Raw genomic sequence first — 16,041 nt, 5'->3', positions numbered from 1 at the left:
GGGTAACCATTACGACAACAGCAAAAACATGGATCACAATTAAGTTCTTATATAAAAAACTTGTTTTATTGATGAAATTTCTTTGCGAAATATCTTTACAATCTCCGAAGCTATTGTTCACATCAGACCACTTTAGCATATAGCTGCCATACAAATTGATCGATCTAAGTTAAGGTAAATACCGTTTTATATTATATTATATTTTCCATTTTAATTAATTTTTAAGACTTACTCAAGACTTGAAAACCATAAAAACAATAAATAAAAAAGGTGAAGGGGGTTTTAAAACTATTATATATGAATTTATTCAAAATTTTTGCTCGGTCGTGTTTTGGTATATAGTATAATATATATATTTACATTTTTTCTTTTCTAAATTCGAATATACTAAGCTTCCATAGACAAAAACAGTAGCCTTTTTGTGACAGACAAACATATATTAAAACTTATTTTCAAAAATTATAACTTCGAAACTGGCATGAAATTAAACTTAACATTAGTGGAAGCACGCTCTATATAAATATTTTACATTTTACATGACAGAATTTAGATATGTTGCTTATTTGTTTAAATACTGCAGATTGCTACGTAATTTGAGACCTGTTTTATAAAGGTAGCTTACAACTACTAATATCGTCGGAAAAAAATGTTTCGAAAACTATACACATTTTTGCTATAAAAATATATATTTTATATAATGTACAATAAATTTTCGTTTCCTGTTTATTTTACACTTTAAAATAATACTCAGCAAGTATTTCCACATCACATGCGACAATTAGCTAACAATATACGTATAAACATTATCATACGTTAATTAAAAACAAAAAAGCAAATTATACAATATATACGTTTGTATATATGTATGTACGTATTTCATAACTTTGTGACATAATTTTTAACTGCCGATCGCTTGATAAGCCGCCGTATTGCCCAATGACTTTTGTATGCTGTAAATTACACTGAAACAAACAAAATAATAACGGGCAATTATTTTCATTATTTTCACAAAAATTAAAATAATCAAAATCGCAACAAAAAAATGGAACGGTAAACTTACGCAATCAGTGTGAAACACAGCAAATAAAGGCCGGCGCTGATGAAATTGAAAATGCCTGGATAAAAACCGATTGTCGCGTTATAAACCGTCGTGTAGAGCGGCGCAGCGCCGAGCGGTGAAAGCGACTCCAACGAAGTGGTGAATGCGAATATTTTACCTGATTTTGTTTTATGCGAGAATTAAAAAAAATTTAGAAATAAAATAAGCTAGTACTTACCAACTTCCGTTGGCGGTGCTATATGCGAGAGTATGGCACGTGCCATAGGACCCATTATGCCGCGCATGCCACCGAGCACCATGCCCAGATAGAGCTCCCACCAATACATGGCAGTGGCGCGTACAGTGCTTTCCAATACACAACAAGCCAGCGATAGCATAGTCATTGAAACGATCGAGAATTTTAAAACCTAACGGACGGACATGGATTTTGAGTTAAAGAAGAAGACCACAAATCATAGCAAACAATAAAAACATACCTTGCGCAATAAAATTAAGCCGAAAATACTGCCAATTATTTGCACAACGATGCGCGCTGCATTGAAGAGCGTATAATCCTTCAGCGTCCATTCGAATTGCGCACGGAAGAAGAGATACGTCACATTGCTGTCACCCTCTGAGGAAAGTTAGAATAAATAAATGAATAAATAAATAGAAAAAAATATTAAAGGGGGAATAAAACTTAAAATAAAAAAATAAAAATAAAATTAAAAAAAAAAATAAAGAAAAAAAAATTGTTTAATGTATACACGTACATAGGCATACACGACTTACCCATCGTGAATAATGCAATGGTCAGTGTAATCATTGTAAGCCAAATGATGGCGCGATCGTAGCTGGGACGTCGTTCGAAGCAAGTGTGCACTAAGTCCTTCACCAAATCAAAACGGAAGAATTCGCGTATTTTCGACTAAAAATCATAAATAACGGTAAAAATATAAATTTTAATGTTAAAATTTGGACTAAAAATTACATATAACGGTAAAAATATAAATTTTAATATACAAAATTGTGTTTAACACTTACGCCCGTGTGTATTTGATCGGGTCGTAGACTTTCCACCACAAATATGAACACATATAATAAGGCGAGTAACATCAGCAGCGCTGAAATGGCGAACACGGTCACTACATTTGTAGCTGCGTATACATAGCCGCTCAAAACATTGCCAAACATCATGCCGGCCAATAGTGATGCCTCATTCAACACCATCCTGGAAGCGAGTAAAGCTTTAATAATACGTGCAATGACAAAAATGTTAAATGACAATATTGTTGTTGTTTCTGTAGTGGCATAAAATGATGTCCAAATAATTCGTTGGAATATTGACAGTACTTGGCCTTCTGACTGCCCTGGTACGATATCAAATATAAAAACTAATTTGCTTACCGCACGGCTCGAGCTTTCTCCTTGGCCACATCCGAAATATAGCAATATATACCGGTAATAAGCGCACAGGTGCCACCACTAATTACCGAGGGTACCGAAGATAGTAGAAATAGCCAAGGGCTGATAACAACTTTGGTCGCAATAAAAGCTAAAATCGTCAAAATTATACAGCCGGTGAGGTAACCTGGGGAAAAAAAGAAGAAAAATAATAAAAATACAATAATTTAAACGGAAAAATGTCATTCTCGATTGCATAGGGGCTATATCATTCACAAGTAACAGAGTTTTTAGTAAATTACTTGATTTTGATCGATCATTTTGTTTGGCAGCGATATATGCTATAGTAGTCTGATATCGGCGCTTCCCAGAAAAGAACAACGAATGTTGGCAACATACACCGTACCAATATGGTCGCCTTTTGACGTCTCCCCATTGAATATTTGCACAGTGAGGCCCGTATGCTTCCCGTTAAGGTGTATTATGAAGTATTTCCAAGCAGTCCAAGCGGAACCGCCTCCTATGACCATCAAGAGATCTTTCCTCAACTATGTTGACAATATAAAACAATTCGCAGAAAAGACTGCCGTTTACAGTGGATCTACAAACTCCTTTACCAACTCCCTCTCAGTGATTGGCGTACTTGGAGTCAAACCACCACCCATTGCAGACGACGAGCTCTGTTTGCCGCGAGAATCGAGAGTGAGCCTTGCGCAGCTTCGTTCGGTAAACTGTAGCAGATTAAACTCCTACTTATCTAGAATCGACCACGACATATAACATATATAACCAGCTTGCAACGAGTTCCCGCTGGATACTAACTACGTCTTTGCATGCCCAACTAATCCTATACATCTGACATCCCTCTCTCTATGTTGACAACTTTTCCTAAGCATACCTTCCTAACGGGGACTAGACACCCTAAATGAACAGTTTTTTAGGGTCGAAAAGTAGGCGTGTAAAATGTGAGTTCGATATCTCGAAAACTGGGGGACTCGTTCGCGCATATACAGGCCGACAGACGGACATGGCTAAGCCCACTAAACTCGTCAAGCTGATAATTTATACACATTTTTTATAGGATCTTTGCCAATATACAATATGTATACAAATAATTACAACATAATGGACAAATTGCAGACATTTGATGAGAAATTTATACAAAATATTATACATTTGAAAATCAAGCTAAACTTACCCGTATATGTTGCCAGTATAATTGGACGTCGTCCAAACTTATCCGACCATGGACCGACAAATAAGCTAACAAACGCCGGTATGATGCTTTCCAAGAGCGAGCGCGCCATCAGAATCCGCGCAACGTATGGTTGGACGCGAGTTTCGATCTCCTATAGCAAATAAATTAATAATGTAAATAATTTTTTATTTATTTTTTTTTAATATATATTTACTTGCAATCTATCAATTGACAATCAGCAAATTTTTTAAATACATTAATAGTGACAGGATTAATTGTTCTCCATTGAGACTAATCAATATATTCGTAAATTATTTATTTGCTTAAACTTCTTAAAATCTACATGAAAGATCCAAGATATGAGTTCGTTTTAAGCGTCTAACATCCATACTGTTGCCTAGTAAAATTATAGCCAGTAAGTTTTCATGATAAGACAATCTATCTAAATACTTTTGACAAGATTTGCTGATTTCGTCTGTAACAAAAGGTATATTTAAGTCTTTGTGGATTTCGAAGTTGCTCACATACCAAGGAGCACTTACAATGCTTCTTAAAGTTTTCGATTGATATCTTTGGGGGATTTCAATGTTGGATACACTCGCCGCTCCCCATAACTGCATTGAAAACGTCCATACTGGTTTAAGGATTGACTTGTAAAGTCGTACTTTATTTTCAAGGCTAAGTTGTGATCGCTGACCTAAAAGCCAGTACAGTTTTTTAGTTTTAAATTTGAGTTGCTTCGTTTTTTCTTTTATGTGTATCTTCCAAGTGAGTCGTCTGTCCAAATAAAGACCAAGGTATTTCACAGTTTCACTTTCAGGTATTATGGAGCCATTTAACGTTACGGGGGACATTTCTCAGTCCTTAACGTAAACGTTATTTGAACAGATTTCTGTGTATTTACTTCTATCTTCCATTTCATTAGCCACTTTTCGACAATATTAAGTTGTTCTTGTAAGTGAAGTGAAGCATCACTAGGATTAAAACTGGTGGCTATAAATGCCGCCTAAGCTGCCTGGCTATCATCAGCATAAGTTGCTACCTCTAAGCCATTAGCGATCGGTTGGTCAGCTGTAAATATTGTATATAACACGGGGCCAAAGACGCTACCTCGCGGAACTCCAGCGTCAATCGAATAAAGCTCAGAAAATGCATCTTTTTTTAAATAATTAAATACAAATAAAAAGGTTTATGGCTGCATATTTTCATTTAAGTGGGCAAATATGACTATCAAGTGTTTTAAGAAMTGTTTATTTATTTAAACAAAGTATTGGGAGACATATGAGTAAATATTTAGCACATTTATAAAAAACGTTTGCATATGCATATCGTCATGTAAAATGCAAAACAGAGTAGCCTCAAAAAAATCGAGATTGAGTTTTTTATTGCCTACGATATACGATCATATTACACTTATGTATCATAAACTTTTAGACTTCCGATGTTCGATATATCCAATAAATAACCATTTCATAACCAAAGCACACATTTTGTTTCTATTATATCGTTTTTCCTTCACTTGTAAACTTAGGAAGGTGACGATATAGTATAATTTTCTATTTGTATACAATTTTTTATAGGCACTCATTGCTGTGGTGCCATTTTTCATTGATTTATTTCGATTTGATGGCTTTTGTTCATCGTAAAGTTGTCTACTTATCTTTAACAATATAGTTTTTTATTATACATTGACCTATTTCACAAAAGTGCGACTCATAGCATTAGCTAACGATTAACACTATGCACTTTTATACATGTCTACAAATATATCTATAGGTTAGATGCATTGTACTGGGTTTTAATGCAAAATCACTGCTAATTAACGACTTATGGATTTCTATTTTTTACGTAATTTCAACTTTTGTGGTGATAAGAAATTGCATCTGTCTACGCCCTACATAGTGCTTATCTATTTAAATGTGTCACTAAAGTGGACACTTGTAAACTATATGTATAGTAAATTTATTAAACCATTACGCCGAGTGAATGGATTTAATCTATGCAATTACAAATATGATACATATATACATACATATATAGTTATGTACATACATATGTATATATGAATATTTATATCAAAGTGTAATTAAACTCAGCGTGGAGCGCTTAATTCGAATACAATTTAAGGGAGAGTAGGGTTTTTCTAAATTTATATTAATATTTTATCTTAAAGGAATACATAATATCGCAAGAAGTTTGTGTCATGCTTGTTTGAAATGTTGAGCACAAATTTTTTTTAATTTCATTTTAATATTTTTTATTTTACAATAACAAATATATTGTTTTTTTGTTGTAAAAATCACTTTTTTCCATCAATTTTTCAAAAGTGAACAAAATTAACTGACATAGTTCAACTTGTTTTATTTCAGATAAGAGATCTGCARTTGAACTTTTTTCTGAGACGCTCCAGAATAATTGTTACCTTTGTTGCATTTTACAATATCTCTCCATGAAACTTTAACAGAATATTCTTCAAATATCATACAATAATGTACCATTGATAAAAAAAAAATGTACATAAACAATTTAAAAGAAATGGGCACTGTTGTATCCGAATTAACCTTACTCCCTCGGTAATGGCGCTAAGAGCTATAATCAATGAGTATTTCTTTAACATTCTTTCTCTAAATATAATATTTAATTTTTTTATTTATAGCACATTTTTACGGTAGCTTTAGAATTCCAAAAAAAAAAGCTTAAGAAATTGCAATGTCTAAGTCATGACTAACTGAATAAAAACATGTTAACGATCTTAGGCTACAACACTTTACAATTATTGTAATTAGAGGACAAACAATAGAAATTCACTAACCTCCGCCTCCTTTGTTTCCCTGCTAACACCCAACAGCGGCTGGCAATCACTCTCGTTATATTTGTATACAGCAACACAAGTTTGATATAGAACCTGGTTTTGATATACCGCCCCTTAAATAATAGAAAAATACATTTTTATAGCACAACTTTAAGCATAAAATCGCAATATGAAAATACCTGATAAATACATAGCGAGAAAAACCAAAAACACTGCGGGCTCTAATATAAACCAACGTCTGCGGGGCGCTGCATAGAGTGCGTTGTCGCTTGAAATTGGTACATCATCTTTACTAGCCGTTTCCTCGTCTTGACTACTACTTGCTTTACTGCTATGTGCAGTTGCGGTAGACGGTGTGTCGCCGTTGTTGCGCACGCCAATTGCAGTTGCATCTAGTACTTGAGTCGTTTCCTCAGTCGCTTCAGGATCATACAAGCTTTCCTCGTCGGAATTCATTTTTATAATATATTTATTTATTACGTATTTATTTTTGTCTTTCAATTATTTTTTTATCACATAATCGACAATAAGGCAGTATATTTAATGTCCCGTTTGATTAGTCACTGGATTTTGTTATTTTCAATTATTTAAATTTATTATAAGTAGATAAATACTATAAATTTATTATATCATTGTTTTAATTTGTTGACTTGGTGTTATTTATGAATTCACTTTGGCGAATTGTATAAAACTCTGTCGTCGTTAAGTGTCTGCCGTCGAAGTCGGTTCCCTTTTGTTGTTTAAGCTGATTATTATAATTTAAACTGCTGCAATAACTTTAGACACGACCGACTTCCAAGCGCAAACTGAGCGGAAATTTTTTTGCTTCAATGATTTCATACGACTATACAATTTGAGAAAGTTTTCCACTTTAAAGATGACGCAGCTACTTACTATTGGCCATTTGTACTTCCATATATCTTTACTTAGCAGATTATATTCAACTATTTCATGTTTATTTCTCTTTGTACTCACAAATTAAAAATTCTAAATTCCTTTGTTTACAGTGATTTTACGTTGTGGAAGATTTTATTTTTAATTACCTCCTTTGTTTTGCGTTTTAATTTGCTAATTTAAGTAGAATGAAAAACCAATAACAAACTCGAAAATAGTGGGAATTTTGCACGTTGACAGTTGTCAAAAGTCAGCTGTTCGCCGACCTTCAGCTGTTCGTAGGGAAATGCGTGCACAAGCGTTTATGTGAATGTGAAAATACAGGTATATTAGAGTACCGTTATTGGCGCGCTTCTTAATTTTCTTGTGTGATTGCTTTTGTGAAAAGTTAAAAGTGTTAATATGAAGTAATTGATTTAGTTTATAATGTGCAGTGCTTAAATGTTAAGTTTTAAAGTATTAAGAAGTAAATTGTCTGATATAAGGTATTAATGATTACAAGTAGTTTGTGAATGTAGTAAGCCAAAGTACATGTAACAAGCGGTTTTAGAACGGATTGTTTAAAGTGCAAATGAAAGAAAAGAGGAAATCAAAGCGCAAATCAATTAATCAAAACAAATATGTAAGTAGATTAACTATATCTTAATTAACCAGTTGCGCTGGTATTCCTTATTAGAATGCAAAAGCATATCCACAAGAGGTCAGCGCTGCAGATTGTCAGTTTTGTGACCTAAAACGTGTACATAAAATTCATATTAAGTACGTGCATATATACATACATACATACGTGGAGTAGTATAAAAAACAATACCAATGTTTATGTTTATTATTTGCAAATAAATAGGTTTTAGGCACTTACCTTTCATATTTTAGAAAGCACTCTTTATTGTCAGTAAAATAATCAGTGGTTATCATGAAATGTTATCAAGAGACCCAAATTTGAAAAATGAATATTTGGCTCTATATTTTTCTGACATTCAAACGATTTGTTTGCATAATCATTTTTTAAATATTTTGGTTATACTATATGTAACTTATTTTTTTACAATACTGGTATACATAAATGCAATTTATTTTAATACAAATGCTGTTTTCTGAATAACCAAATTTTTCAAACTTAAATTATAAAAAAAAAGAAAAATAATTACAAATTAATATGTCACGTTCTAAAAAGATTTTTAAATATCTGAGTTGTTTATGTATTTTTAGTTGTTGTACTATCCGTTGGAGGTCTACTAGTTTCTCCATTTTTCACTCGTAGTTCGAAAATGTAAATGAGTCTATTTTGAAGAACAGATATAATGAAAGTGTATTAGTACTTGCATATATGTACATCTTATAAAAAGTATTTTACTTACATCATAACGCAGAAGCACTCTACATGTAATCCTGTGCTGATAAAATTATAGAATCCAGGGTAAATGTCCAACGTATTATTGTAGACGAATGTATATAGAGGCGCAGAAAGCAATGGTGAAAGTGTTTGCAGACATGATGCCAGAGAATAAATTTTGCCTAAAAATATGTAGAATAACCTGTCAAAATATCTCTCTGATTTTTAACGTTTTCTGTGATTTTTTACCGATTTCATTTGGTGACACTGCTAATGAAACGATTGATTGCAGCATTGGCCCCAATATGCCGGACATTAGTCCAAAGGATGCTGCCAAATACATTTGCCAGAACTGCTGAGCTAAACCACGAGTTAGAGTGTCCAAAATACAACCAAATAACCCCATCAAAGCAATGGCCGAAAATGATATTTTTAAGAACTAAAATAAAATTATTATTATAAGTGCAATAAAAACGTTCGTTCGTATAATTTACATTTCTGAACAGACCGAAGGCAACCGCACTACCCATCATTTTTATTGTGATGTCAACAGCATTGTAGTAGGTAAACTCTTGCAATGTAACGTTGAATTTATTGCGCAAGAATAGATAAAAGACGCCCATCTCTCCTGCTGCAAGTTTGAATAATACAATAATTTTTGTATTTAAAATTTGTTTAACCCTGCATTTTCCTTGTATACTTAAAATACGGATTTACTACTTACTAAGTGCGAATTTTGAAACAATTAAAATTGAAATTGTACAACCAATGATGGCTCGCCCATAATTCGGATGCCGTGTTACACAAGTCTTCACGAGATCCTCGATTAAACGCACATCAAAAAAGTGTTTTGCTTTATACTAAAATACAAATAAAGCAAGAAGTTAGTGTAACATTTGAAACCAGTAAATTCCTTTGTTACTTACCGCAAAGGTGGTTTCTTCGACGTCTAAACTCTCGCCAATGAAAAACCAAACATACATCAAAGCGATGAATACGAGTGCAGCCGATATAGCGCAGACTGTTGTGGTATTTGTTAGACGCAACAAGTAGCTACTACCAATATTGCCAAATACCAAACCCAAACCCATTGCCATGTTCATAAAGAACATTCTAAAATAATAAAAAAAATTTGCTAAATAATAAGATTTCCATTTAAAATTTGTCTACTTACCGCTTTGCTGTATTTTCCATATCGCTTACATCGGATATATAACAGAAGATAATTGTTATCAAAACGCAGACGCCGCCAACGAGCGTTGATGGTATACTAGCCAAGAGATAGAACCAGGGATTTAGCGATAACACTTGTGAAAAGCTAACTAAGATTGTAGTTATAACCTGTCCAAGAAACGTAGCTATTTAATTAAATTAAATTATTTCATACTTTTTTTTCAAAATGGCTAACTTTATTTCTTTTTTTTTTTTTTTTTGTATTTACCTACAAATGTGACCAACAGCACTGGTCGACGTCCGAACTTATCCGACCAGGGTCCCACAAATAGTACTAGAATTCCCGGCCATACATTATTCAATATAGAGCTGGTCATAGTAATTTTGGCAACATAAGGTTGTACACTTTTTTCGATTATCTGAAAAGTATAAAGTTTAGATTGTATAATGTTTCATAAATGTTAAAATGTTATGTAATGTTATAAAGTTCAGTATATTTTTTAATGAATCTACTTTTATTTAAGAATATATATGTTTATTTAATGAGATGTACAAAATTTTATACGAAACTTTCCTTTCGCATGAGCTTTCTTTTTAAAGCTTAGTATCCAGCTCTCAAGAAATGTAAAGACTTCATATAAAAAAACGCTTTCCTGCGCTAAATTTACTTGTGCTAGTATGCAGCTCTAAAGTAATCTAGTACTAATTTTTAATACATTTCATCAATAAAATGCGAATATGGCAAACCTGGTTTTGCGAAGAAACATCAAATCAACAATTGTTTCTTGAATTAAATTCAAAGTAATCGTTAAATTCATCCTAAATTAGTTAAATTCATTATTATATTTCTTTTTGAGAAGTTGTATAAAGCTTACCAATCATCAACAACATTCCTTACATCGCAATGAAAAAATGTATGTTACGACACACATACATACATACATACATATTACGCACAAAGTTTATTTTCTTTCTTTACTTGAAGAAATAATGTATTTTTTTCTTGAGCAATTACTTGAGAGCTGGATAGCAATTTCAGTTGACCGATGGCACGCTTTTTTGTGGAGATCATCTCGAATAAGTCTTGACATTAATCTCTCCATACCCCTGGACATAATTTTTTGTTTTAAGGAAATTTTTGAGAACAAGTTCGAAATAAGCTAGGAAAACCACTTCTCGGTCTGTCATTAACTGAAAAAGTATGGGTAAAACAATCAATAGTGCACTACACAATCTCTTTGAAACATCATTTTTTTTTTGAAAAGCTCATAAATTTGTCTTGCAATGTTTCACGTTCTTAGATGCCATTAAATATCCCCAAGACGCGTAATAATGCGCTCACCCAAAAATTTTCCTCAATGAATTTATTGTTTTTTGGCTGTATAACATGAAGCGTCGTCTTGTTGAAAACAAACGTCGTCCACATGAACAGGGACGAAAAAGTCTATAATCATGGCTCTATAGTGTTCCCATTGCCTTTAACATTATGGTTGCATTCAGATTTGGTGCCACTTCCATCCTCCAAATTTGACATCTGCTCCATTAACGCCCGGTCATACACTTCGAGTAAAATTTAATGTTTCGCGCATATTTAGTTTTTTTTTTTTTATCGCGCTTTAAGAAGTTTTTAACAGTGTCGTTAAATGGGGAGTGAGCGGGGTTATCATTCGATTTCATTTCCATGCTGTTGGTAGGAGTTCTCATATTATTAAGGCGAATTTGGTAATGCATTAAGAGATATGTACATTTTCAAATCAATATCTCAATTTTTACTCATCCTGATCATTTATATACATATATAACCCCATATCTATCTTGATCAGTTTTAGATGATACGTACAACCGTTAGGTGAACAAAACTATTATGCTCTCTAGCAATATTTTGAGAGTATAAATAAAGAATTTACAAATTGATATCTTAGATTTTATATGAACACATATAAGTTAGAAAGATATCGAAGCTGACCATAGTGATGATAGATAATCCTTTGTGATAATAGATATCCTACCTATAGATATAATATCTTCCAGAACATTTTCGCATAAATCAATAATAGATTGCTCTCTGGATACCACAGTGGTGGATTTACACTAGGGACAGTCGGCGCTAGTGCCCGGGCGGCAAATTTTCTAGGGCGCAAAAATTTGGAAAGTAGAAAAAAAAGTGAGCTGGCAGATGTGAAACATCGATATTATTTTATAAAAGTAATAGCAGAGAAAGTATATTTATAGAGAAGATTCACGATGTCGAAAATTTCTTGATGTTTAAATTTTGCGATATTTACTGTTTTGGATGAGCGTGTTTCACCACATAACATTAGGGGCAGGAAAATAACAGAACTGAGCATTTTCAGTGTTAAATGAGAAAATTATGCTATTTCCGATGTTAAGGAATGTACGCTTACAGACTCGCATATCTACAATGCGCCGAAGACTCTGCATATAAATTATATACTTATGTAGATATGTATGTATATCTTCTATATACATATGTATTTCATATTAAAGCACAAAAGCATGTACGTACAAATTGAACTATTATCGTGGTTTAGTCAAAGTTGTTGCTCATACGAGAAATGAATTCGAAATCTATGAAAAAACTGCTTTAAATATTTCAGAGATAAAAGAATATATAAAAATAGGTAAAAACACGTTTTAAGTTAAACGGTTTTATGTTAAAAATACATTGAAATGTTTAAGATAAATGTACTAAAAACCAAAAAATAATAAAATAGATACAGTGGTGGGAATTAGAAACATATGCATAGACTAGCCTAAAATAAAACCGTGGGGCACGTCAATTGTCTACAAATTATCGACTTAAAAAGCGATAAAAGAATGTTTAATTCATTTAGTGCTTCATTATTGCAAAGTTTCTTGCCCGTTAGTTTATTGCAGCCCAACTTCTCTATACGTAGTCCCTGCAAAGATCTTACTCTACTAAGACCCACGTAGGCTTCACCTTCTTCAAACAGTTTCGCACCTAAGTATACGACTGCGTGATCCACAGTGCTGCCCTGCATTTTATGTATTGTAGAAGCCCATGATAGTATTAAAGGCAACATTCTTCTTTCAGCCGTTCCATAATTGCCCTTAGCTGGAAACTGTATGGCTTTCGGGTGTATAACATGTACTCTGTCTCTTGCGAAATCAATTCGGACAGAAGGTACATCTGTTGCATACATCTGAGTTCGACGAAATTGAGGCCAAACGATTTCGTTAATGTAGCCTATAGCTAAATAGAGCCCTTTGAAACGTCAATATTGGGTGGTGCATAAAAACTAGTTTGCGAGTTAGTTCACACCTGGGGCTTTCAGGAAAGACCTCAACCTCCCCTCTATCCCCACCAGGGCCGGAGCATTAGCCATCTTAGATTTCAATTTTGCATAGTAAATTGTATTCTACTTCTTGAGACCTTTCATTTGATACCCTTGTTGATGGGATTGATAAAACCTACGTTATCCGCCATTTTGTAGCGGCGGCCATGTTGAATTTATAATGACAATGAATAAACATAATTGTATTGTCACCAAAATCCAAAATGTATACAAAATTTCAGATTAATCGGTTGACAGCAAGAGGGTGAAATTTGAATTACTAAATTTGACCCAAGAATAAATAATAAATAAAACAAACGGGGTGAGCTAAATGAAACCATTAAAAAAAATGACAGTTTCTAGAAAAAGAAAGAGAAAATTACATGCTGATGAATCACGGAATGGATATGTACAACTGTCAGGTGGAGACCACTTTAGAGTCAATACTTTTAATGTCATTCTTGACAATCTAGATTCTGAATTGAGAAAAAGATTTGTAGCATATGAAAAGATTCATGAAAAGTTCTCAGTTATTATTGAATTTGGCAATTTGGATAATAGAGAGATTCGTAACCGAGCTAAACGTTTACAAAATGTTTATTCTTTAGATCTTTAGTCCTCATTGGAGGACGAATTTGTGCACTTCCATGCTTATTGCACTGAAAAAAAAAGATGGAACAAAATTCACCATCCGATATTCTGAAACTTTTGCACAAATTGCGTATCGCCTGTTTATTACTTTAGTTGTAACAAACTGTAGCAGAGAACGTTCGTTTTCTTGTTTGAAGAGTTAAAAACTACTTACGTTCTACAATGAGTGCAAATTGACTCAACAGCTTAGCTATTCTATGCATCGAATCAGATGTACTTCAACGTTTAGATTGTGAAGAATTAATCGACCAATTTGTAATTCAAAAAGTCAGGCGTGTTTGCCTGTGAAAAAAATTATTGTAATACAATTATTAGTCAAGCTCAGTGCAAAATTTGTAGTTTTAAGAACAAGAACCTATATTTTTTATATTATACTGAAGTAGTATGTATATAATAAATTATTTGCAATATTTTAAATATTTAAATTTTTTAAAAACATAATATGAAATCTAAATTATTTTGAGTGAAATTTCAGTGACGGGGCGGCATTTTTTCAGTGCCCAAGGGCATCAAAAATTTAAATCCGGCCCTGCATATTAGAAGCTCTCCTTTTTCCCTCTTTTCATTTGAAATTATATTACAAATAACCAATGTATTTTTTTTGTAACTGATAACATTGATACAATTTTAATGCACATCAATTCTTATCAAATTTTGCTTACAAAAACAAAATTCGCCTGCAGATAAATACTACTTGAGTCATTTTGCTATTTTATCAGTAATGACAAGCATATTCTGGCAAATACTCAAAAACAATAACACCGTCATTCGTATGAGTGTAGTTTCGATACAACTGGGGTGAATCTCAATTACAACAACAAGATTACTTATAGTCAGACATGCGTGAGGAATTCAAATTAAAATTTTATGGTTTTACTATGATAGTTGATCTTTATTTAAATTGTGATTCGATATCGGCGTTACCATAAATTATATAATATATAAATTGAGAAAAGAACGTGAGCAAATTTCCGAGGTTTCGTGTTTCTATGAAAGTTTTAAGAAAACTGGGAGAATTTTAAAAGTGTTACAGCGAACTGAAGCTGAGCTAGAAGTCGCTAGTGTTGAATTATTATCATTGTATTGCATTCGATTGATTCGATTCAATTGTTAAATATTTCGAGAAAACATCCACCAATGCTTTTATTAAATATTTTTCAAAATATTATTTTACGAACCGGAAGGGGTTATCTCGACAAATACTTCTTCACCAAAATTATCATCTAATACCATATTAATTTGCTAAAAACTCACCTTCGCTTCCGCAGTTTTAGGAATGATACCACGCAGCGGTTCACAATCGCTCTCGTTGTAGTGATAAACGGCCACACAAGTTTGATACAGTTCCTGATTGAGCATGACCGAACCGGTTAATAAGAAACCGACAAACATTAAAAACACCGGCAGTTCTAAGTACATAATTCGTCTGCGCGGCATACGTCTCGTTTGTGGCAAAAGCGGATCAGTCGACGTGAATTCACTTGCTTTCCGGCCATCTGCGCTGGTGGTTGTTTTGAAATCGTCTTTTGCATCGTAAGTTTGATGGTCGAATAGCATATCGGTGCTATCCACCGTCTCTGCTGTGAAACTGTCGTCTTTCTTGACCATTTTCGTTGCGTTCAAATATTTTTCAATTTGAATTTAAGTTTATTGCTTTCTAACGGTAATTTATTAAAGAGAAAGTTGAAATTTACACTTTTTGATGTTGTGTACAATCCCAATTATTGAGGGTGTTGTTAAAGAAATTATTGTTCTTTCCTTGTTCACACTTAAAATACATAATTTCGTACAAAGCTAAATGAGAATTCAGACATTTCTGCTTTTCCTTATCACTTCCCGTTAGATATTTGTAAGCGATCAGCTGCTAAATTGTACTGTCTAGACTGGCTACTTGGCTACTACTTTGGAGGGGCAGGTTTCGCTTTGACAGCCTATAGTGCGATAACCAAGTAATTGCGGGTGTTTACACAAATCACAAATGCATGTGTATGCGTGTATAACTATGTATGTGTTTTTGCATACGAATTTCTAGTCGGAAGTTGGATTTCTTTTAGTTTTCTGCTAGAGATTTAGTCTTTTTTACTGCAATTTTTTTCGAGCTTATCGTCAAATCCAAACACAGCTTCGAATGTTGAATGAATATTGTGATCTTAATACAAAGAAATTGCCTTTAATTTTATTTATTGTTTTGAAATGCAATTCCTCCCTACAAATTTTATT

At 33.1% G+C, this 16,041-nt stretch overlaps 3 protein-coding genes across 3 annotated transcripts in view; 1 reads left to right on the top strand and 2 right to left on the bottom strand.

Moving 5' to 3' along the window:
• Nucleotides 1-850: 850 nt before the first annotated feature.
• Nucleotides 851-7,510, bottom strand: LOC108969911 (proton-coupled folate transporter-like). The gene is made up of 10 exons (XM_018934908.1): nucleotides 6,633-7,510; nucleotides 6,454-6,566; nucleotides 3,642-3,792; nucleotides 2,447-2,630; nucleotides 2,084-2,270; nucleotides 1,832-1,967; nucleotides 1,537-1,673; nucleotides 1,278-1,467; nucleotides 1,061-1,217; nucleotides 851-962 (listed from the first exon to the last, which is right to left on the bottom strand). The coding sequence occupies exons 1-10, from the start codon at nucleotides 6,907-6,909 to the stop codon at nucleotides 899-901; spliced, it is 1,596 nt and encodes a 531-aa protein (XP_018790453.1). The 5' UTR covers nucleotides 6,910-7,510; the 3' UTR covers nucleotides 851-898.
• Nucleotides 7,511-7,721: 211 nt separating this feature from the next.
• LOC108969910 overlaps nucleotides 7,722-16,041 on the top strand; it is a 198,385-nt gene continuing 190,065 nt past the window's right edge. Inside the window, exon 1 of the mRNA XM_018934907.1 lies at nucleotides 7,722-7,969. The gene's annotated coding sequence lies outside the window, so the exon portion shown is untranslated. The remainder of the gene's footprint in view (nucleotides 7,970-16,041) is intronic.
• Nucleotides 8,500-15,681, bottom strand: LOC108969906 (proton-coupled folate transporter-like). Its single transcript, XM_018934896.1, has 9 exons — nucleotides 15,076-15,681; nucleotides 10,122-10,272; nucleotides 9,855-10,038; nucleotides 9,607-9,793; nucleotides 9,405-9,540; nucleotides 9,175-9,311; nucleotides 8,930-9,119; nucleotides 8,706-8,862; nucleotides 8,500-8,627 (listed from the first exon to the last, which is right to left on the bottom strand). The coding sequence occupies exons 1-9, from the start codon at nucleotides 15,427-15,429 to the stop codon at nucleotides 8,543-8,545; spliced, it is 1,581 nt and encodes a 526-aa protein (XP_018790441.1). The 5' UTR covers nucleotides 15,430-15,681; the 3' UTR covers nucleotides 8,500-8,542.

The sequence above is a fragment of the Bactrocera latifrons genome, unplaced genomic scaffold, assembly GCF_001853355.1.
Source record: "Bactrocera latifrons isolate USDA-ARS-PBARC rearing strain unplaced genomic scaffold, ASM185335v1 scaffold_27, whole genome shotgun sequence".
In the NCBI taxonomy this organism is placed as follows: domain Eukaryota; kingdom Metazoa; phylum Arthropoda; class Insecta; order Diptera; family Tephritidae; genus Bactrocera; species Bactrocera latifrons.
Note: the sequence above shows the minus strand (reverse complement) of the source record. Positions and strands in the feature narration are given on the sequence as shown.